Raw genomic sequence first — 25,120 nt, 5'->3', positions numbered from 1 at the left:
AGAGAGGTTAAGGCTGGTTAAAGATGGTGAAATGGGCCGTGGGGTGAACGGAGGAATGGGCTGACTCGTCCTTTCTCTCAGATGCTCTCAAAGTCGATTATCTAGCCTGGTGACGAGAGAGACCAAAGAGTCTAGGCTGTCCATGTCACTCCTTGCCACTAATTAATCTTTTATCTTGTCAGAGAGACCCCATCGAAACACTTCCCGTAGTGCCTCATCATTCCATCCAGAGTCGGCCGTGAATGTTCAGAACGCTATAGAGTATCTCGCTACGCTTCACGAGTCTTGACAGAGAGTCAGTAGGCCCCTAGCGGCATCCTTACTGCGAATGGGATGTTCAAAAACCTTCTTCATTTCGGAGACGAAGGAGGAAGAGGAGGAGCAGCAGACCTCTGGCTGGTTGTCCCAGATCACGGTGGCCCATGCTAAGGCATCCCCTTGTAATTGTTCCATGATGTACGCAATTTTTGATCTGTCTGAGCTGTACGTACATGGCTGTTGCTCAAAAACCAGAGAGCATTTCCCTAGGTCCCCAGCGTAGGGTTTCAGTTGGGCTACGTACGGCTCTCGAGGTGATTGTGTGGCCGAAACAAGAAGTGTAGCCATCCCAGGCTGTGTGGTTTGGTCAGACTGGGTTCATGGAAGGGACGGAGTAAGGGGAGCGGATACCCGGTCAACCTGCTCACTGACCTTCTTTACATCCTCAGACAGGGTACGAAGATTTTACATGATTTCTTCAAGCAGTTGATCATGTAGACAATAGACAGTAGATGCAGGAGCAGGCCATTCGGCCCTTCTAGCCAGCACCGCCATTCACTGTGATCATGGCTGATCATACACAATCAATGCCCTGTTCCTGCCTTCTCTCCATATCCCTTGACTCCACTACCTTTAAGAGCTCTATCTAACTCTTTATTGAAAGCATCCGGAGAATTGGCCTCCACTGCCTTCTGAGGCAGAGCATTCCATAGATCCACAACTCTCTGGGTGAATAAGTTTTTCCTCAAGTCTGTTCTAAATGGCCTACCCCTTATTCTTAAACTGTGGCATCTGGTTCTGGACTCCCTCAACATCAGGAACACATTTCCTGATAATCCCTTAATAATCTTATATGTTTCAATCATGTCCCCTCTCATCCTTCTAAATTCAATTGTATACAAGGCCAGTCGCAGCAATCTTTCAACATTTGACAGTTCCACTGCCCCGGGAATCAACCTCGTGAACCTACACTGCACTCCTTTAATAGCAAGAATATAAACATGCAAGCCTGGTAGGGACTTCTGGCTGATGAGGACCTGCTGCACAGGGTCCATGTCTGCTGTGTTCATTCTTGGCCAGTTTGTTCTGTTGCAAGTACATGGCAGAGAGAGAGTCGTGAGGCATTAGCACTGTTGCGAGCATGGAACAGGTAACTGGGAGAGTCTTTACACAGAGACAAGGTTTACATAAAATATCCAGGAAATGATGCGGAGCCTAGAACTGACAGTCCCAAGGAATCAGAAAATGAGGTTTACTCACACTAGAGTCAGCCAACGAACTGGCAGCCCATTGCTGTGACTCTAGGGTTTTATCCTGCATTCCCTGATGGAAACCAGGTGTGATGTAATTAATGAAACTGGGAACAATTGGGAAACAGACAAGGGGATTAAGGCCCAATCAAGGGGATAATAACAAGATGGGGGATTACCAGACAGGACCATGACATCATCATATTATACGCCTCTATCAGGTCAGCTCTCATCCTCCGTCACTCCAAGGAAAAAAAGGCCAAGTTCACTCAACCTAGTGTCAGAAGGCATGCTTTCCAATCCAGTCAATATCCTTGTAAATCTGCTGTGCACCCTTTCTATGGTTTTCACATCCTTCCTATAGTGAGGCGACCAGAACTGAACACAATATTCCAAGTGGGGTCTGACCAGGGTCCTATATAGCTGCAACATTACCTCTCGGCTCCTAAACTCAATCCCATAATTGATGAAGGCCAATGCACTGTACGTTTTCTTAACCACAGAGTCAACGTGTGGCAGTCTTGGGTGTCCTATGGACTTACACCGCAAGATCCCTCTGATCCTCCACACTGCCAAGAGTCTTACCATTAATACTATGTTCTGTCATCATAGTTGCCCTACCAAAATAAACCACCTCACACTTAATCTGGGTTGAACTTCATCTGCCACTTCTCAGCCCATTTTTGCATCCTATCAAAATCCCGCTGTAACCTCTGACAGCCCTCCACACTATCCACAACACCTCCTACCTTTGTGTCATCAGCAAACTTACTAACCCATCGCTCCACTTCCTCATCAAGGTCATTTATAAATATGACAAAGAGTAAAGGTCCCAGAACAGATCACTGAGGCACACCACTGGTCACCGATCTCCATGCAGAATATGACCTGTCTACAACCACTCTTTGCCTTCTGGATCTACAAAGCAATGTCCCCTTGGGTCCCATGCCTCCTTACTTTCTCAATATGCCTTGCATGGGGTACCTTATCAAATGCCTTGCTGAAATCCATATACACTACATGCGAACTTATAAGAAATTAAAGGCACTGTCGTGCCTTCTTTTTTATGGCAGTTACATGCTGGACCCAAGAGAGATCATCTGGAATAATAATGCCAAGGAATTTAAAGTTGCTGACCCTTTCCACTTATGATCCACTGAGCCCAGTTATAGTGTCATAAGTTTCTAAAGCATGTATGCAGACGAATCTGCCAACCCATTCCATCGAGGCTGATGAGCATCTCTTCATATTAGTCTCATCTTCCAGCACTTGCCTGGTAACCTTCTATGGTTCGTGATTCAACTGCTCGCTGACACACTGAAATGTTGTAAACAAACTGCTACGATTCCACTTTCTTGGGTTGTGTTTTCCAGGTATTCATCACTCTTTGAGTGAAAAGGTCCTCTATAGTTTCCATATTAATCTCTTATGTCTTACTGTAAAGCTGTATCCTCTAATTTCATCTGCCTCCAATAAGGGATAAGTTTACTTCCAGTTGTACTACAATCTTTCAACCTGGAATACTTGGGTACTAGCCTACAAAGTACTTCTATAGATGTACCGTGGAAAGCATTCTGACAGGCTGCATCACTGTCTGGTATGGAGAGGCTATTGCACAGGACCGAAAGAAGCTGCAGAGGATTGTAAATCTAGTCAGCTCCATCTTGGGTACTAGCCCAGGACAACCTTGGGGAGTGGTGTCTCAGAAAGGCAGTGTCCATTATTAAGGACCCCCAGCACCAAGGGCATGCCCTTTTCTGACCGTTAACATCAGGTAGGAGGTACAGAAGCCTGAAGGCGCACACTCAGTGATTCAGGAACAGCTTCTTCCCCTCTGCCATCTGATTCCTAAATGGACATTGAACCTATGAACACTACCTCACTTTTTAAAATATATATTATTTCTGTTTTAGCAAGATTTTTAATCTGTTTAATACACGTATACTGGTTTTGATTTACTTATTTTTAAATTATTATTATTATTTTTTCTTCTATATTATGTATTGCATTGAACTGCTGCTGCTAAGTTAACCAATTTCACAACACATGCTGGTGATAATAAACCTGATTCTGATTCTTCCATTGCTCTGAATGAGGTCAAATCCAAACTGAATAGTTACTCGATTAAACAAGTGTATTCAGAAAGCAGGTGTGTCTCTGAGCTTTTATTCTATACTTTGTCATTTGAACACCCCTCTCCATTTCATACTTGACAATAGAGAATCATAGAAATGTATCAGTGTAATGATCACTGCCTGTGGAAATATCAGCCTATTCTGACGTCCCTGTTTCTAAAGGCACTTCACCTTTTGATTAGGCTCTTCTATTTAGTAAATGCATCTCCATTTTCAGTAACTTTATTTAACAAGCACGTTTTTTTGGACAGGAAATTATTAAAACTGTAAGACCATAAGATGTAGGAATAGGATAAGACCATTCAGCACATTGAGTGCTCCACCATTACAACATGACTGATTATTATCCCTCTCAACCCCATTCTCTGCCTTCTACCCATAACCTTTAATACTCTGACTGATCAAGAACCCGTCAACCTCCGCATTAAGTATGTTCAATGATTTGGCCTCCACAGCCATCTGCAGACACAAGTCCACTGGAGGCTGGAAGCCTGTCCTGGGGTTGAAGGACTGTGTGTGTGTGGGTGTGAGGGAGGAATGAGGTTTGTTTTGTTGTTGTTGCTTGTTGTGTCCTGTGTTGTTCTGCCAAGCGTTGTGGGCATGCTATTGTGGCACTGGAATGTGTGGCCACACTTGTGGGCTGCCCCCAACACATCCTTGGCTGTGTTGTTTGTTAACACAAATTACTCACATATTTCACTGTATGTTTTGGTGTACACATAAATAATTTTGAACCTTGAATTTCAAGTATAAATATGGCTGTGATGAATATAATTTAACTTGCGTTTCCAGGGGAATTTACACTAATTTCGTCCTTGGATGTTTAAGAAACAAATTGTATCAGTGTGGTGATCAGTAGCAGCCAGAGTTTTGATGCAGTTTGTACTTAGACTGCTTTTGAAGTGGCTATAGGTTCAATTCCGTCTTATGTTTTTTTTGTATTTTGTGTTTGTATTTTGCAGGAACGAGATAAATTTTATCTCTCACGATGTGTTATACTAGAATTATTACAAGCACTCAAATTAAAATCTCCAATACCAGACACCAATCTTTTGCTGCTGGTCCAGGTAAAACTTTGTTCAAATAATTGGGATATCTTTTACTTATCAAAATATGAATTACAGTCCACTCAAAAAACATCTGTTAAGTTGTCTCCAAATTGTTGCATCAGGAACTAAAGAAGCTACATTTAAAGTAAATTTGGTGAGTTACAATAGGACCGATGTATGTACAATAATAGCGAAGATATTGGGTGGTGTATAGACACAACAACATGGAAGTTTATGAATCCTTAAATATAGGAGATTAAGGAGATGCTTTTTTTTTATTAAGCAAGACATGGAAAACAAGAACAGGAAGGTTGTGTTCAAATTACCTGCAAGATTTATGGGAATGTTGCCAGGACCCAAGGGCCTAAGTTACAGGGAAAGTTGGGTGGACGAAGACTTTATTCATTGGATTGTAGGAGACTGAAGTGTGACCTTATAGAGGTGTATAATATCGAAAGGCCAAGGCAGAGTGTACACAGAGAGGATGTTTCCCTTATTAGGATCAGAGCTCACAGTCTCCGAATAGAGATGAGGGGGAAATTCTTCAGCTAGAGGGTGGTAAATCTGCAGAATTCATTGCCACAGACAGCTGCGAAGGCCAAGTCATTGGGTGTATTTAAAGTGGAGATTGATGGGTTCTTGATTAGTCAGGGCATCAAAGGTTATGGGGAAATGGCAGGAGAATGTGGTTGAGGGGGATAATAAGTCAGTCTCAGTGAAATGACAGAGAGACTCAGTGGGCCGAATGGCCTAATTCTGCTTATGTGTCATTGACAAGCTATAACTTGCAACCTTGTAGAATCTACAGGTGGAAAGTGGGATTTGGCTGGAGTAAAACTTTTTTGATGAGCACAGACTCAATGGATGGAATTGCTCTTTTCCTGCCTTTATAAAATTATTCTGTAGTTTATAGTTGGTTGTGCACCATTTTTTAGCAGTGGCAATAGTACACGGTAGTCTGAAATTCAGCAACATTGGAACTAATTATTGGAGGGAGGGGGTATGTGTACAAAGCACTATCCCTAATACAGTGCCTGTAAGAAGTATTCACCCGCCTCCCTTGGAAGTTTTCATGTTTTATTGTTTTACAACATTGAATAACAGTAGATTTAATTTGGCTTTTTGTTTTGACACTGATCAATAGGAAAAAGACTCTTTTAAGTCCAAGTGAAAACAGATCTCTACACTGTGATCTAAGTTAATTACAAATATAAAACACAAAATAATTGCATAAGTATTCATCCCCTTCCAGTCAGTTTTTAGTAGAAGCACCTCTGGCAGTATTTAGTAGATGTAGCCTTGAGTCTGTGTGGATAGGTCTCTATCTACTTTGCACATCTGGACACTGCAATTTTTCCCTATTCTTCTTTACAAAGCTGCTCAAGCTCTATCAGATTGCATGGGGTTCATGAGTGAACAGGCCTTTTCAAGTCAGACACAAAATCTCAATTGCATTGAGGTCTGGACTCTGACTTTGCAATTCCAGGACATTTACTTTGCTCTTTTTAAGCCATTCCTGTGTAGCTTTGGCTCTATGCTTGGGGTCATTGTCTTGCTGGAAAACACATCTTCCCCCATGTCACAGTTCCTTTGCGATCCACATCAGGTCTTCCTCCAGGTTATGGCTTATGGCAAATGTAGCATTTAGTCTGATGGCCAGAAAGCTCAATTTTGCTTTCATCAGACCATAGAACCTTCTTCCAGTTGACTTCAGAGTCTCCACATGCCTTCTGGCAAACTCTAGTGAAATCTTTTGTAAGTTGTTTTTTCAACAGTGTCTTTCTCTTTGCTACCCTCCCATAAAGCTGCGACTGGTGAAGCACCCAGTCAACAATTGTATGCACAGTCTCACCCATCTCAACCACTGAAGCTTGTAACTCCTCCAGACATGTCATAGGTCTCTTGATGGCCTTCCTAACTAGATCCCTTCTTGTACAATCACTCGGTTTTTGAGGACTGCCTGCTCTAAGCTGATTTACAGTAGTGCCATTTTTTTTCCATTTCTTGATGATTGACTTAACTGCACTCCAAGAGATATTCGGTGACTTGGAGATCTTCTTGAATCCATCTCCTGACTTGTGCTTTTTCAATAACCTTTTTCTGAAGTAGCTTGGAGTGTTTTTTTTTTGTCTTCATGGTGTAGTTTTTGCCAGGATACTGACTCACCAGCAGTTGGACCTTCCAGATACAGGTGTATTTTTGCTACAATCAGCTGAAGCACCTTGACTGCATGGTGATCTCCATTTAGCTATAGCCAGTGATGATCTGGTGTGTCGTATTAAAGGGTGTGAATACTTGGTGCAATCAATTAATATGTATTTCATATTTGTAGTTAATTTAGATCATTTTATAGAGATCTGTTTTCACTTTGACACTAAAGAGCCTTTTTCTGTTCGAATAAGATCACTCTCAGGGTGGAGGAGCAACACTTCATATTCTGTCTCGGTGGTCTCCAACTTGATGGCATAAACATCGATTTCTCCAAGTTGCAGAGAATTTTCCCGTCCTCCCTTTCCCTGTTATTCATTTCCCATCTGCCCCTCCTCTTACTATTTCTTCTCATCTGCCTATTTGCCTATCCTGGTGCCCCTTCTCCTTGCCCCTTCTCCTTACCCCTTCTCCCATGATCCCTTACTTTACTCTGTGTACACTCATGACTGTGTCGCCACCCACAGCTCCAGTCTGCTCATTAAGTTTGCCATCGACACTACATAGATTGGCCTTATCTCAAACAATAGCGAGATGGCCGACAGGGAAGAAGTCATCTCTCTGACACAGTGGTGACAAGAAAACAACCACTCCCTCAATGTTGCAAAAACAAAGGAGTTGGCTGTGGATTACAGGAGGAATGGAGATGGGCTAACCCATACTGACATCAATGGATCTGGGGTTGAGAGGGTAAACAGCTTTAAGTTCCTCAACATCCACATCACCGAGGACCTCACGTGGTCTGTACACACCAGCTGTGTGGTGAAAAAGGCACAACAGCATCTCTTTCACCTGACAGTTGAGGAAGTTTGGTATGGGCCCCCAAATCCTAAGAACTTTCTACAGGGGCACAATTGAGAGCATCCTGGCTGCATCGCTGCCTGGTATGGGAACTGTACCTCCCTTAATCGCAGGACTCTGTAGAGAGTGGTGTGAACAGCCCAGTGCATTTGTAGTTGTGAATTTCCCATGATTCAGGACATTTACAAAGACAGGTGTGTAAAAAGGGTCCATAGGATCATTGGGGACCCGAGTCACCCCAACCACAATCTATTCCAGCTGCTGCCATTTCACCAGGCCTTCAGACTGATGAACTGACGCTGATTTGAATATACTCTATATTACATTGACTGTTCTATTTATTATAAGTTATTATAAATTACTATGATTGCATATTGCACATTTAGACGGAGATGTAATGTGAAGATTTTTACTCCTCATGTATGTGAAGGGTGTAAGGAGTAATGTCAATTCAGTTCTCCTGGCCAATCAGATTCCTCTTTCTCCAGCCCTTTACCTTTTCCATTTCTTACCTCCCACCTGGATACTCCTCTCACCTTCCAGCTTGTTCTCTTTCCTCTCCTCATTATTCAGGCATCATCTCCCTTCCTTTCCAGTCCAAATGGTGGCTCTTGGCTCAAAATGTCAACTATTTATTCTTTCCCTAGATGCTGCCTGACCTGCTGAATTCCTCCAATATTTTATGTGTTTTGCTGAGTTCATGCACCATTGTGTGTGTTCCCTAGTTCCAGCACCATTGTGTATGTGTGTTGTTGAGTTTTGCAAAATTTTAGACCATAAGACCCTAAGATAAAGGAGCAGAATTAGGCCATTTGGCCTTTTGAGTCTGCTCTGCCAGTTCGTCATGGCCAATCTATTTTTCCTCTCAGCCCCATCTCCTGCCTTTTCCCTTCATGCACTGACCTCTGCCTTAAATCTACAAAAATGATGGCTCCATAGCTGCCCATGGCAAAGAATTCCACAGATTCACCACCCTCTGGCTAAATAAATTCCTCCTCATCGTTTTAAAAGGATGCCCTTCTAATTTGATGCAGTGTCCTCTGGTCCTAGACTCTCACTCCATTGGAAGCATCCTCTCCACAGCCACTCTATCAAGGCCTTTCACCATTCGATAGTTTTCAATTAGGTCACCCCTCATTCTTCTGAATTCCAGTGAATAGAGGCCCAGAGGCATTGAACACGCCTTTGACAAGCCTTTCTATCCCAGAATCATTTTCATGAGCCTCCTCTGACCCCTCTCCAATGTCAGCACATCCTTTCTCAGATAAGAAGCCCAAAACTGTTCACAATACTCTAAGTGAGGCCTCGCCATTGATTTATAAAGTCTCAACATTACACCCTTGCTTTTACATTCTAGTCCTATCAAAATGAATGCTAATACTGCATTTGCCTTCCTCACCACTGACTCAACATGGAAATTAACCTTTTAGGAATTGTGAACAAGGACTCCCAAGACCCCTTGCACCTCAGATTTTTGAACTTTCTCTCCATTTAGAAAGCAGACTGCTTTTATTTCTTCTACCAAGTGCATGACATATACTTCCGGACACTGTATTCCATCCTGCCACTTCTTTGCCTGTTATCCTAATCTGTCTAAGTCCTTCTGTAGCCTCCCTACTTCCTCAAAACTACCTGCCTCTCCACCTATCTTCATATCATCTGCAAACTTTGCAACAACACCATCAATTCCATCATCCAAATTATTGACATGTAATGTAAAAAGAATCGGTCCCAACAGAAACCCCTGTGGAACACCACTAGTAACAGGCATCTAGCCAGAAAGGGCTCCCTTTATTCCCACCCTTTGCCTCCTGCCAATCAGCTACTACATGCTAGAATCCCATTGTAATTTGTAGTTCACATCCTTACTATTGTTTACATGTCTATATACAACTCCCATTGGGGTCTTTTTACCCTTGCACTTCGATAGCTCTATGCACAATGATCCACCAATTTCTGACCCTATGTCACCTCGTTCTAATAATTTGATTTTATTTTTAACCAACAGGCAAATGCCACCCCTTTCTGCCTTAATGCTTATCCTTTCACTATGATGTGTATCCATGAGCATTAAGCTCCCAGCTATGATCTTGCAGCCATGATTCAGTGATGCTTACAAGATCATACCTGCCAATCTGCAACTGCGCTGCAAGTTCATCTACCTTATTCCATACACTGCACCCATTCAGATACAACACCTTCACTCCTTATTCCCCCCTTTTGATTTTGTCCGCCTCTTATGTTGCAACTTTTACGTTGACTGCAATTTTACCCTATCAACAGCTTCCCTTCACCATACATTTCCTCTGTAAACCAGCTAACTTATCTTCAACACTATTATCCGCCTTTCCTACAATATTTCTTGCATTGAAATATACTTAAGACACTAGTCGTAACATGTTCAATCTGTTGATTCCTAACTTTGTCCGAGGTCTTACCAACATCTGCCTCCACAGCCTCTCCCCTAACTGTTCTGGCACTCCAGTTCCCATCCCCTGCAACTCTAGTTTAAACCCCACCATGCAGCATTAACAAATCTTCCTGCTAGGATATTAGTTCCCCTCCAGTTCAGGTGCAAACAATCCCTTCTGTACAGATCTCACCTTCCCTCTAAGAGAACCCAATGATCCAAAAAATCTGATGCCCTCCCTCCTACACCAACTCCTTAACCACGTATTAAACTGTATAACTTTCCTAGTTCTGACCTCACTTGCATGTGGCATATTGTGTGGTATTTTTCTTTGAATGGGACTGCTGTCAGCATTATAACAGGCACCAAGCCCCATTCACTTATCTCCAGTTATGCCATATCTTACTGTTCGATTCTTGCAATTTTTTTCAAACAATTCTGTTTTCCGGCTTTTCCTTGCTCTGCAGTCTCCAGCATTAGATATTTCTGCACCTCTGTTTAGGCTTGCTGATCATCTGAATATAACTATTAAACATTCTTCAGCACTGCCTTGGGCATAAACTCCACAATTCACTCCCCACTTCCCTTAGAAGTTATCTTAAAGTTTACCACTGACTTTTGGAGGGCAGCACAGGGAATATCCTGTTTTCCTCTCTCACCTTATCTTCTTATCTGTCCATTACCTCACTCTGGTGCCCCAGCTCCTCTTTCCCTTTCTTCCATAGTCTTCTTTATAAATCAAAGTATTGAGAATAAGAGTTGGAATGTAATGGTGAGGTTGTATAAGATATCGGTGAGACCGAATTTGGAGAATAGTGAGCAGTTTTGGTCACCGAATTACAGGAAGGATATTAATATGGTTGAAAGAGTGCAGAGAAGGTTTACAAGGATGTTGCCGGGACTTGGGAAACTGAGTTACAGAGAAAGGTTGAATAGGCCAGGACTTTATTCCCTGGAGCATAGGAGAATGAGGGGTGATTTGATTGAGGTGTATAAAATTATGATGGGTATAGATAGAGTGAATGCAAGCAGGCTTTTTCCACTGAGGCCAGGGGAGAAAAAAAACAGAGGTCATGGGTTAAGGGTGAAGGGGGAAAAGTTTAAAGGGAACATTGGGGGCAGGACTTCTTCACGCAGAGAGTGGTGGGAGTGTGGAATGAGCTACCAGATGAAGTGGTGAATGCGGGCTCACTTTTGACATTTAAGAAAAACTTGGACAGGTATATGGATGAGAGAGGTTTGGAGGGATATGGCCCAGGTGCAGGTCAGTGGGACTAGGCAGAAAAATGGTTCGGCACAGCCAAGAAGGGCCAAAAGGCCTGTTTCTGTTCTGTAATGTTCTATGGTTCTGTCCTCTCCTATCGATATCCCCGTCCTACAACAATTCACTTCCCAGCTCTTAACCTCACCCCTCTGCCTCTCCTGTTTTCACTTAGAATCAGAATCAGGTTTATTATCACCAGCATGTAATGTAAAATTTGTTAACTTAGCAGCAGCATTTCAATGCAATACGTAAGCTAGAAGACGAAAAAAAATAAATACATAATTCGATGATGGTATACATATATTGAGTAGATTAAAAATTGTGCAAAAAACTGAAATATATCTTAAAAAGGTGAGGTGAGGTAGTGTCCAAGAGTTCAATGTCCATTTAGGAATCGGATGGCAGAGGGGAAGAAGCTGTTCCTGAATCACTGAGTGTGTGCCTTCAGGCTTCTGTACCTCCTATCTGATGGTAGCAGTGAGAAAAGGGCATGCCCTGGGTGCTGGAGGTCCTTAGTAATGGACACTGCCTTTCTGAGACTCCGCTCCTTGAAGATGTCCAGGATACTTTGCAGGCTAGTACCCAAAATGGAGCTGACTAAATTTACAACCCTCTACAGCTTCTTTTGGTCCTGTGCAGTACACCCTCCCCCCTCCCCCCCTCCCCACCAGGCAGTAATACAGCCTGTCAGAGTGCTCTCCATGGTACATCTATAGAAGTTTCGGAGTGTATTTGTTGATATACCAAATCTCTTCTAACTCCAATGAAGAATAGCCACTGTCTTGCCTTCTTTATAATAGCTTTGATATCTTGGGACCAGGTTAGACTCTCAGAGAGCTTCACACCCAGGAACTTGAAGCTGCTCACTTTCTCCACTACTGATCCCTCTATGAAGATTGGTATATGATCCTTCAACTTACCCTTCCTGAAATCCACAATCAGCTCTATCGTCTTACTGATGTTGCATGCCAGGTTGTTGCTGTGGCACCATTCCACTAGTTGGCATATCTCACTCCCGTACACCCTCTCATTACCACCTGAGATTCTACCAACAATGGTTGTATCGTCAGCAAACTTATAGATGGTATTTGAGCTATGCCTAGCCACACAGTCATGTGCATATAGAGAGTAGAGCAGTGGGCTAAGCAGACACCCCTGAGGTGTGCCAGTGTTGATCATCAGCGAGGTGGAGATTTTATCACCAATTGGCTCAGACTGTGGTCTGCCGGTTAAGAAGTCGAGGATCCAATTGCAGAGAGATGTTCAGAGGCCCAGTTCCTGTAACTTCTCAATCAGGATTGTGGGAATGATGGTATTAAATGCTGAGCTATAGTGGATGAACAGACTCCTAACGTAGGTGTTTGTGTTGTCCTGGTGGTCTAAAGCTGTGTGGAGAGCCATTGAGATTGCGGCTGCTGTGACCTATTGTGGTGATAGGCAAGTTGCAATGGGTCCAGGTCCTTGCTGAGGCAGGAGTTCAGTCTAGTCATGACCAACCTCTCAAAGCATTTAATCACTGTCAATGTGAGTGCTACCGGGCGATAGTCATTAAGGCAGCACACATTCTTCTTCTTAGGCACTGGTATAAATGTTGCCTTTTTGAAGCAAGTGGGAACTTCTGCCCCAAGCAATGAGAGATTGAAAGTGTCCTTGAGTCCTCCCACTAGTTGGTTGGCACTTCTTTTGGGGCAGGTGTGACCTGTACAAAAAAGACGGGTTGCACTTGAATCCCAGGAGGACCAATATCTTGGTGGGGAGGTTTGCTAAGACTACTGGGGAGAGTTCTTGGGGCCTGGGAACCAAACTGAAGAGACTGGGGAAGAGGAGGTTGGCTCACAAATAGAGAAAGCTTATAGACAGTGTGAGAGGCAGGAGATAGAGGAGGGATACTCTCAGTCCGAAGGTTTGAGATGAGTCTAATTTAACGCAAGGAGTATTGTGAACAAAGCAGATGAGCTTTGAGCATGGATCAGTACTTGGAGATATGATGTGGTGGCCATTACAGTGACTTGGATGGCTCAGGGACAGGATTGGTTATTTCAAGTGCCGGGTTTTAGATGTTTTAGAAAGGACAGGGAGGGAGGCAAAAGAGGTGGGGGCGTGGCACTGTTGATCAGAGATAGTGTCACGGCTGCAGAAAAGGTGGATGCCATGAAGGGATTGTCTACGGAGTCTCTGTGGGTGGAGGTTGGGGACAAGAAGGGTACAATAACTTTACTGGGTGTTTTTTATAGGCTGCCCAATCGTAACAGGGATATTGAGGAGCAGATAGGGAAACAGATCCTGGAAAGTTGTAATAATAACAGAGTTGTCATGATGGGAGATTTTAATTTCCCAAATATCAATTGGCATCTCCCTAGAGCAAGGGGTTTAGATGGGGTGGAGTTTGTTAGGAGTGCTCAGAAAGGTTTTTTGACACAATATGTAGATAAGCTTACAAGAGGAGAGGCTGTACTTGATTTGGTATTGGGAAATGATCCTGGTCAGATGTCAGATCTCTCAGTGGGAGAGCATTTTGGAGATAGTGATCATAATTCTATCTCCTTTACAATAGCATTGGAGAGGGATAGGAACAGACAAGTTAGGAAAGCGTTTAATTGGAGTAAGGGGAATTATGAGGCTATTAGGTAGGAAATTGGAAACAGATGTTCTCAGGGAAAAGTATGGAAGAAATATGGCAAATGTTCAGGGAATATTTGTGTGGAGTTCTGCATAGGTACGTTCCAATGAGACAGAGAAGTTATGGTGGGGTACAGGAACCATGGTGTACAAAGGCTGTAATAAATCTCGTAAAGAAGAAAAGAAAAGCTTTCAAAAGGTTCAGAGAGTTGGTAATGTTAGAGATCTAGAAGATTATAAGGCTAACAGGAAGGAGTTTAAGAAGGAAATTAGGAGAGCCAGAATGGGCTATGAGAAGCCCTTGGCGGGCAGGATTAAAGAAAACCCCAAGGCATTCTAAAAGTATGTGAAGAGCAAGAGGATAAGACATGAAAGAATAGGACCTATCAAGTGTGACGGTGGGAAAGTGTGTATGGAACCGGAGGAAATAGCAGAGGTACTTAATGAATACTTTACTTCAGTATTCACTATGGAAAAGGATCTTGGTGATTGTAGTGATGACTTGCAGCAGACTGAAAAGCTTGAGCATGTAGATATTAAGAAAGAGGATGTGCTAGAGGTTTCGGAAAGCATCAAGTTGGGTAAGTCGCCGGGACCAGATAAGATATACCTCAGGCTACTGTGGGAGGCCAGGGAGGAGATTGCAGAGCCTCTGGCAATAATTTTTGCATCATCAATGGGGATGGAAGAGGTTTCGGAGAATTGGAGGGTTGCGGATGTTGTTCCTTTATTGAAGAAAGGGAATAGAGATAGCCCAGGAAATTATAGACCAGTGAGTCTTACTTCTGTGGTTGGTAAGTTGAAGGAGAAGATCCTGTGAGGCAAGATTTATGAACATTTGGAGAGGTATAATATGATTAGGAATAGTCACCATAGCTTTGTCAAGGGCAGGTCGTGCCTTATGAGCCTGATTGAATTTTTTGAGGATGTGACTAAACACATTGATGAATGAAGACCAGTAGATGTAGTGTATATTGATTTCAGCAAGGCATTTGATAAGGTACCCCATGCAAGGCTTATTGAGAAATTAAGGAGGCATGGGATCCAAGGGGACATTGCTTTGTGGATCCAGAACTAGCTTGCCCACAGAAAGCAAAGAGTAGTTGTAGACGGGTCATATTCTGCATGGAGGTCGGTCACCAGTGGGGTCCTCAGGGATCTGTTATGGGACCCTTATTCTTCGTGATTTTTATAAATGACCTAGATGAGGAAGTGGAGGGATGGATTAGCAAATTTGCTGATGACACAAAGGTTGGATGTGTTGTGGATATTGTGGAGGGCTGTCAGAGATTACAGCAGGACATGGATAGGATGCAAAACTGGGCTGAGAAGTGGCAGATGAAGTTCAACCCATTTAAGTGTGAAGTGGTTCATTTTGATAGGTCAAATATGATGACAGAATATAGTATTAATGGTAAGACTTTTGGCAGTGTGGAGGATCAGAGGGACCTTGGGATCCGAGTCCGTAGGACGCTCAAAGCAGCTGCGCAGGTTGACTGTGTGGTTAAGAAGGCGTACGGTGTATTGGCCTTCATCAATCGTGGAATTGTGTTTAGGAGCTGAGAGGTAACGTTGCAGCTATATAGGACCCTGGTCAGACCCCACTTGGAGTACTCTGCTCAGTTCTGGTTGCCTCACTACAGGAAGGATGTGGAAACCATAGAAACGGTGCAGAGGAGATTTTCAAGGACCTTGCCTGGATTGGGGAGCATGCCTTATGAGAATAGGTTGAGTGAACTTGGCCTTTTCTCCTTGGAGCAATGAAAGATGAGAGGTGACCTGATAGAGGCGTATAAGATGATGAGAGGCATTGATTGTGTGGATAGTCAGAGGCTTTTTCCCAGGCTGAAATGGTTACCACAAGAGGACACAGGTTTAAGGTGCTGGGGAGCAAGTACAGAGGAGATGTCAGGGGTAAGCCTTTTACTCAGAGAGTGGTGAGTATGTGGAATGGGCTGCTGATAACAGTGGTGGAGGCGGATATGATAGGGTCTTTTAAGAGACTTTTGGATAGGTACATGGAGCTTAGAAAAATAGAGGGCTATGGGTAAGCCTAGTAATTTCTAAGGTATGGACATGTTTAGCACAGCTTTGTGGGCTGAAGGGCCTGTATTGTGCTGTAGGTTTTCTATGTTTCTATCTCATCTGCTGGAGCAACTTCATGCCTTCTTTTAGCGTTCCTAATTTCTTTCTTCAGTTTTCTCTTTTATTTCTTATACTCCATAAGCACCACATTTGTTCCTATCTGCCTGTGCATGCTATGCACCTCTTTTTTTTCTTAACCAGGACCTGAATATCTTTTGAAAATTAAAGCTCCCTACACTTGCTATCTTTACCTTTTGTTTTGACAGGCACATACAAGCTTTGTACTCTGAGAATCTCACTTCTGACGGCCTCCTATTTAGCAAATACACCTTTACCAGAAAAATAACCTGCCCCAATCTTGATACCATCAAAATTGGCCTTTCTCCAATTTAGAATCTCAACCAGAACTATCTCTTTGCATATTTACTTTGAAACTGATGGCATTGTGGTCATAGGATGCAAAGTGTTCCCCTACACAAACTTCGGTCACCTGTCCTGTCTCATTCCCTAATAGCAGATCCATTATTGTGACTTTAGATTCCTTCATTTCTTCGATGAAGGAAACTTTCCTGAACACATTTGACAAACTCTATCAGATCTAGCCCTTTTACTGTATGGGATTCCCAGTCAATATGTGGAAAATTAATATCACCTACGATAACAAACTTATATTCCTTACAGCAGTGTGAGCTCTCTCTCCGAATTTGTGCCACTAAATCCCTGGGACTGTTGGGTGGTCTGTAATATCGCCCCGTTAATGTGGTCATTGCTTTCTTATTTCTCAGTTCCATCCATAATGCCTCACCAGATGAGTTCTCCGTTCTGTCCTGACATTTTCCCTGAGAAGTAAAGCCCCCCCTCCTCCTCTAATTCTTCCTGCTCTCTCATATCTGAAACAACGGAACCCAGGAATATTGAGCTGCCAGTCTTGCCCCTCCCACAACCAAGACTCACTAATGACTATACTATCATAATTCTAGGTTTTGAATCATGCTCTGAGCTCATCCGCTTTTCTTATAATACTTCTTGCATTGGAATCCCAGCTCAGGACAGTAATTGCATCATACACAACCTTTTAGTTTTTGATTTTGTCTGAGGTTTTATCAACACCTGTCTCCGTAATCTCTCCACTAACTCTGGTTCCCATCCCCCTGCAACTTTAGTTTAAACCCCACTTTGCAGGATTAGTAAACCTTCCGGCTAGAGTATTAGTGCCCCTGCAGTTCAGGTGCAAATAGTTTCTTCTGTACAGGTCTCACCTTCCCTGGAAGAGCGCACAATGATCTAAAAGTCTTATGCCCTCCCACCTCCACCAACCTTTTAGCCACATGTTGAACTATATAGTCTTCCTGGTTCTGGCCTCACTAGCACATAGCACAGGGATCAATCCTGAGATCACAACCTAGGAGGACTTGCCCTTTAACTTAGCACCTAATTCCCTGAACTCCTTATGCAGAACTTCATCATTCATCCTACCCATGACATTGGTACCTATATGAACCATGATCTCTGGCTGTTCACCCTCCCACTTAAGAACACTCAGGACTTGATCCAAGATCTCCTGGACCCTGGCACCCAGGAGGCAACAAACAAACAGCCCGACCCAATCCACTGGTAATTGTGTATTGCTAAGTTCCTGTACTATTCTCTGTGTTTTGCTGAGTTCCTGCACCATTTTATTTGTGTTGTTGAGTTCATGCACTGTTGTATGCACATTGCTGAGTTTCTGCACCATTTTGACTGAATTGCAGAGTTCGTGCAGTATTGTGTGTTTGTTTCCAAGTTCCAGCAACATTGTGTATGTGTTACTGTGTTCCTGAACCATTGTGTCTGTATTACTGAGTCTCTGCACCGTTGTGTGTGTTGCTGAGTTCCTGCACCATTGTGTCTGTGGGTGATTCTTCAATCAGGGGCACTTGTGACTACTGGAAATTTAAAAAAAAACAAAACATAAACAAAACACAGAGCCTCGGTCTTGGGAGACAGGAACACGGAACACAGAACCTCGGTCTTGGGAGACAGGAACACGGAACACAGAACCTCGGTCTTGGGAGACAGGAACACGGAACACAGAGCCTCGGATTTGGGAGACAGGAACACGGAACACAGAGCCTCGGTCTTGGGAGACAGGAACACAGAACACAGAGCCGGGACCCTTCCTTGGGAACAGGACTTAGGGCCGGGACTCACACACAGAAAGCTGAACACGATGAGACAGTTCCCCACACAAGGTAGTGGCAAACGGCCGGACCTACCTAGCGAAGGTGAGGACACAAAGAGACAGTTCCATACAACGAAAGACGGTTCCTGATCTAGACACCACAAGGCTCCGGTCTTGCTCCGGCAGAAGAACTTGAAGGCGAGAATAGGCGAGGACACAGGCAAGGTTCCAGCTGAAGGTTACAGAAAGAAAAGGAAGGGAAGGTACAGTCCAGCCTTAGGTAAACGGCAAAGACAACCTGGCTTACCCAACAGAGGTGAGGACAGAATACTGACAAGACGAAGCAGCACCTGCACTCGAACCCAGGGCCACTTATTTTCCCAGCCTCAAGACGAGCATTAGGTGCCTGTGACAAGGGACAGCCTGAAGACCTGGACTCCGGAGTCCACAGACCGGACCGTGAACCGGAACGCAGACTTCACAAACCGGACCATGACAATTGACTGTGTGTTGCTGAGTTCCTGTACACTGTGGGCAGATTTACTAGAACTGCTAGGAGTAGTTTAAACTAATCTGGCAGGGGATAGGAAACAGTATGATAGAGCTGAGGACGCAAAGCAGGTTTACAAGTCAATGATGTGTATAACATGAATGTGAGGAAGGACTAGTCAATGATTGGATATAAGTGCAGACAGAGCAAGGAGTTAAATTGTACCACAGAAGCAAAATTCAAAAGGGTGTAGATTGTAGGATGGAAGGTGCTGTATTTAAATGCGCATAGCATTCGGAATAAGGTGGGCAAACTCATGCCACAATTAGAGATTGGTCCGTGTGACATTGTGAGCATCACGGAGTCGTGGCTTAAAGAAGGCCATAATTGGGAGCTCAACATCAAAGGATATACTTTGTATCAAAACCACAGGCAGGAAGGTTTAGACCAGGGATTGGCAACGTTTACCACTGAAAGAGCCAATATGGACCCATTTCCCACAGAAAAGAAAACACTGGGAGCCACAAAACCCGTTTGACATTTAAAATGAAATAACACTGCATACAACGGTTTTTTTTTGCCTTTATGCTATGTATAAACAAACTATAATGTGTTGCATTTATGCAATTGATGAACTCCTGCAGAGAAAACAAAATTACATTTCTGCATGCAACAAAAACATTTTGAACTCCGAAAAAAAGACGTTGGGTTGAAGGTTACTCCATAGCTAGCCTACCTTGGATCGAAGAATTAAAAGAAAGCGCGCACTGGCGGGTGTCAGGCATTGGCAGTGGTGATGTATATTAATAGTGATAAAAAACACGTTGTAGCGGTGTAGCGCTACATGCAGCGCTAAAATAAAGACACTGCAGTCAAAGGTAACTTTATTCGAACTAAACAGCCTTGCTTTAAAGCCTCCCTCAACCCGTCTCCGTGGGCGTGGATGCTCCAAAAGACACGTACTCACAAACCCCCATAGGCTATCCCCTTAGCCGGAACGGTGGCTAATTGTGAGCCAGTTCGGATGTGCCAGGAAATGAGGTCTACAAAATGTTTTTAGATTGTACAAGATCACCATAATCTTCAAATTTTGAATTACATTTCAAAAACTAACAAACCACGGGGAGCCGCAGCACAGAGATGAAAGAGTCGCATGCGGCTCCGGAGCCGCAGGTTGCCGACCCCTGGTTTAGACGATGGTGTGGCCCTATTGGTAAGAGATGGAATTACATCTTTAGAAAGAGGTGACACAGGGTCAGAGAATGTTGAATCTCCTGCAAGACTCCCAGAAGGTTGAGTCTGTGGTAAAGAAGGCAAATACTGTGTTAACATTTATTTCAAAGGAATAGAATATAAAAGTGAGGAGATAAAGCTGACCCTTTATAAGACACTAGTCAGGCTGCACTTGGAGTATTGTCAACAGTTTTGGGCCCCATATCTCAGAAAGGATGTGTTGTCATTGAAGAAAGCGCAGAGGAGGTTCATGAGAATGATTCTGTGAATGAAGGGGTTAACATATAAGGAGTGATTGGCCTGTTAGGGCCTGGACTCACTGGAACTCAGAAGAATGTGGGGGAATCTCACTGAAGCCTATTAAATAACCATATAACAATTACAGCACAGAAACAGGCCATCTTGGCCCTTCTAGTCCGTGCCGAATGCTTAAATGTTGAATGGACTAGCTAGGGTGAATGTGGAGAGGATGTTTCCTGTGGCGGGGTTTCCAGAACTAGAGGGCAAAGTCTCATAATTGAGTGGCAACCTTTTAGAACAGAGGTAAGGAGGAAGTTTTTTAACCAGAGAGTAGTGAATCTGTGGAATGTTCTGCCACAGACTGCAGTGGAGGCCAAGTCAATGGGTATATTTAAGGTGGAAGTTGATAGTCCCCTGATCGATCAGGGCATTAAATGACATGGCGAGAAGGCAGGTGTATGAGATTTGAGTGGGATCTGGGATCAGCCATGATGTAATAGTGGAGAAGACTCGATGATTGAATGGCCTAATTCTGTTCATGTCTTATGGTCTTACGGACTGTGTGTTCTGAGTGCCTGCATTATTGTTTGTCTTGCTGAACTCCTGCACCATTGTGTGTGTATTGCCAAGTTCCTTTCCCATTTTCCCTGTGTTGGCAAAGTTCTGTGAAACACCTGTGTAGGGCTGGTCCTATTTCACGTGGCAGGTCGCTGCACTCTTTATGAGAAAAGTCAAATTAGAACATAGAACACAGAATAGTACAGCACATTACAGGCCCTTCGGCTCACAATGTTGCACCGACCCTCAAACCCTGCCCCCCCACCTTAAATTCCTCCATATACCTGTCTAGTAGTCTCTTAAACTTCACTCGTGTATCTGCCTCCACCACTGACTCAGGCAGTGCATTCCACGCACCAACCACTCTCTAAGTGAAAAACCTTCCTCTAATATCCCCCTTGAACTTCCCTCCCCTTACCTTAAAGCCATGTCCTCTTGTATTGAGCAGTGGTGCCCTGGGGAAGAGGCGCTGGCTGTCCACTCTGTCTACTCCTCTTAATATTTTGTAGACCTCTATCATGTCTCCTCTCATGCTCCTTCCAAAGAGTAAAGCCCTAGCTCCCTTAATCTTTGATCATAATGCATACTCTCTAAACCAGGCAGCATCCTGGTAAATCTCCTCTGTACCCTTTCCAATGCTTCCACATCCTTCCTATACTGAGGCAACTAGAACTGGACACAGTACTCCAAGTGTGGCCTAACTAGAGTTTTATAGAGCTGCATCATTACATCACATCTCTTAAACTCTATCCCTTGACTTATGAAAGCTAACACCCCATGAGCTTTCTTAACTACCCTATCTACCTGTGAGGCAACTTTCAGGGATATGTGGACATGTACCCCCAGATCCCTCTGCTCCTCCACGCTACCAAGTATCCTGCCATTTACTTTGTACTTTGCCTTGGAGTTTGTCCTTCCAAAGTGTACCACCTCACACTTCTCTGGGTTGAACTCCATCTGCCACTTCTCAGCCCACTTCTGCATCCTATCAATGTCTCTCTGCAATCTTTGACAATCCTCGACACTATCTACAACACCACCAACTTCTGTGTCGTCTGCAAACTTGCCAACCCACCCTTCTACCCCCACATCCAGGTTGTTAATAAAAATCACGAAAAGTAGAGCTCCCAGAACAGATCCTTGTGGGACACCACTAGTCACAACCCTCCAATCTGAATGTACTCCCTCCACCATGACCCTCTGCCTTCTGCAGGCAAGCCAATTCTGAATCCACCTGGCCAAACTTCCCTTGATCCCATGCCTTCTGACTTTCTGAATAAGCCTGCTGTGTGGACCTTGTCAAATGCCTTACTAAAATCCATGTAGATCACATCCACTGCGCTACCCTAATCTATAAGCCTGGTCACCTCCTCAAAGAACTCTATCAGACTTGTTAGACACGATCTGCCCTTCACAAAGCCATGCTGACTGTCCCTGATCAGACCATGATTCTCTAAATGCCCATAGACCTATCTCTAAGAATCTTTTCCAACAGCGTTCCCACCACAGACGTGAGGCTCACTGATCTATAATTACCCGGACTATCCCTACTACCTTTATTGAACAAGGGGACAACATTCACCTCCCTCCAATCCTCCAGTACCATTCCCATGGACAACGAGGACATAAAGATCCTAGCCAGAGGCTCAGCAATCTCTTCCCTTGCCTCGTGGAGCAGCCTGGGGAATATTCCGTCAGGCCCCCGGGACTTAACCGTCCTAATGTATTTTAACAACTCCAACACCTCCTCTCCCTTAATATCAACATGCTCCAGAACATCAACCTCACACATATTGTCCTCACCATCACCAAGTTCCCTCTCATTGGTGAATACCGAAGAGAAGTATTCATTGAGGACCTCGCTCACTTCCACAGCCTCCAAGCACATCTTCCCACTTTTACCTCTAATCGATCCTACCATCACTCCTGTCTTCCTTTTGTTCTTCAAATAATTGAAGAATGCCTTGGGGTTTTCCTTTACCTTACTCACCAAGGCCTTCTCATGCCCCCTTCTGCTCTTCTCAGTCCCTTCTTAAGCTGCTTTCTTGCTACCCTATATTCCTCAATAGACCCATTTGATCCTTGCTTCCTAAACCTCATGTATGCTGCCTTCTTCCACCTGACTAGATTTTCCACGTCACTTGTCACCCATGGTTCCTTCACCCTACCATTCTTTATCTTCGTCACTGGGACAAATTTATCCCTAACATCTAAATTACAATAGTACTACACTAGGTGCTGGTAGGTCATCAGAAGCAGTGAACAGAAACACAGTTCTGGAAGTAAGTTTTGTTTATAAAAACAATATATGCAAAATATTTACATGAGTAAGAACAATTCAAAATTCCAACAATCTGATTAGGTTCCAAATCTCAGATATCAAACTAAAACCAAATTCCTTGTTAGTTAGAATCAGTGAGATTCATTAGAATAACCTTTATTACTTCAATTTCTCTAACTAATTAGATCTAGTGTTATTTCCTATCTAAAGGTTTACTGACTAACCTTTCCTTTTTATTCATCCTCAGTTAGTTGGAAAACTAATTGAATTCCTATTCTTAAATATTATGGTTAACTTCAATTTTCAGTTCTAGTCAGTATGTCTACAAATTCAAATTCAAAAATTAAATATAGAGAGAACTTCTTTCATGACAATTCTTCAACATCACAACTTTTAAACGAAGTAAAACTCATTCAGTAACTTATCACAGTCTTTGCAAGAAATAATCGTTTCTTGCAGAAAATCAAATTCAGATCCTTTGAATGAAAATAAACTTGTACATCCAACCACATTAAATCTTCTACAATGTTAAACATTTCATTTCTGCACTAGTTCTGCACTAGCATTACTCAATATCACACTGTCATTTCCAAAATTTTTCTGTTACAACACAGATGAACATATTTCACACACAAATTAGACAATCGGAACAGTAAGGTGCTGCTGTGTTCCTGCACCATTGTCTATGATTTGCTGAGTTCCTGCACAATTGCGTGTGTCGCTGAGATACTGCGCCATTGTGTGTGTTTCCTGTGTCATTGTGTGTGTGGCTGAGTTCCTGCATCATTGTGTGTGTGTTGCTGAGTTCCTGCATCATTGATCATTTTGTGTGTGTGTGTGTTGCTGAGTTCCTGCGTCACTGTGTGTGTGTGTTGCTGAGTTCCTGCGTCACTGTGTGTGTGTGTGTTGCTGAGTTCTTGCGTCACTGTGTGTGTGTGTGTGTGTGTTGCTGAGTTCCTGTGTCACTGTGTGTGTGTTGCTGAGTTCCTGCATCATTGATCATTTTGTGTGTGTGTGTGTTGCTGAGTTCCTGCGTCACTGTGTGTGTGTGTGTTGCTGAGTTCTTGCGTCACTGTGTGTGTGTGTGTGTGTGTGTGTGTGTGTGTGTTGCTGAGTTCCTGCGTCACTGTGTGTGTGTGTGTTTTGCTGAGTATACTTTAGAATACATTTCTCTTTGGGATGTAGATATCCTGTGCCTTCCAAATAGCTTCCAGAAACTTCAGCCATTGCACCTTTGCCATTTTCCCTGCCAGTGGTCTTTTCCAATCAATTCTGACCAACTGCTCCCTTGTGCTCTGTAATACTCTTTACTCCACTGTAATACTGATATATCTGACTATAGCTACTCCTTCTCATATTTCAGGGTGAATTTGATCCTATTATGATCACTTGCCCCAAAGGGTTCTTTCATTTTCAGGTCTTTAATCAATTGTGGTTCATTGCAGAGCACCCAATCCAGAATAGCTGATCCCCTAAGGACGAAGGGTCTCGGCCCGAAACGTCGACAGCACTTCTCCCTATAGATGCTGCCTGGCCTGCTGCGTTCCACCAGCATTTTGAGTGTGTTGCTTGAATTTCCAGCATCTGCAGATTTCCTCGTGTTTGCCCCAGCAGCATGAATTGTTCTAAAATGCCATCTTATTGGCACTCTAGAAATTCGCCCTCCTATAATCCAACACCAAAGTGATTTCCCCAATCTTCCTGCATATTGAAATCCCTCATAACATTGCCCTTTTGGCATGTATGTTCTATCTCCTGTTGTAATTTGTAGGCCGAATCCTTACTACTGTTTGGGGTTCTGTGTCCAATTCCCCTCAGGATCTTTTTACACTTGCAGTTCTTTAGCTCTATCCAGAATGATTCAGAACCTTCCAACCTCACGTCACCTCTTTCTAATGATTTGATTTCAATTTTTTACCAACAGAGCAATGCCACTCCCTCTGCCCTCCTGCTTGTTCTGTCTATACAATATATATCCTTGGACATTAGGCACCCAGCTATAATCTTCTTTCAGACATGATTCAGTGATGCCTACATCATACATGCCTATCTGTAACTGTGGTACAAGTTCATCAACC

The 25,120-nt window shown here is 43.4% G+C and overlaps 1 protein-coding gene across 1 annotated transcript in view; it reads left to right on the top strand.

Moving 5' to 3' along the window:
* Positions 1–25,120, top strand: part of LOC132390105 (protein unc-79 homolog) — a 625,175-nt gene that overhangs the window by 324,928 nt on the left and 275,127 nt on the right. The window contains exon 41 of the mRNA XM_059962702.1: positions 4,606–4,710. Within this exon, the coding sequence (XP_059818685.1) occupies positions 4,606–4,710 (105 nt within the window). The remainder of the gene's footprint in view (positions 1–4,605; positions 4,711–25,120) is intronic.

The sequence above is a fragment of the Hypanus sabinus genome, chromosome 2 (genome assembly GCF_030144855.1).
Source record: "Hypanus sabinus isolate sHypSab1 chromosome 2, sHypSab1.hap1, whole genome shotgun sequence".
Classification (NCBI taxonomy): domain Eukaryota; kingdom Metazoa; phylum Chordata; class Chondrichthyes; order Myliobatiformes; family Dasyatidae; genus Hypanus; species Hypanus sabinus.
Note: the sequence above shows the minus strand (reverse complement) of the source record. Positions and strands in the feature narration are given on the sequence as shown.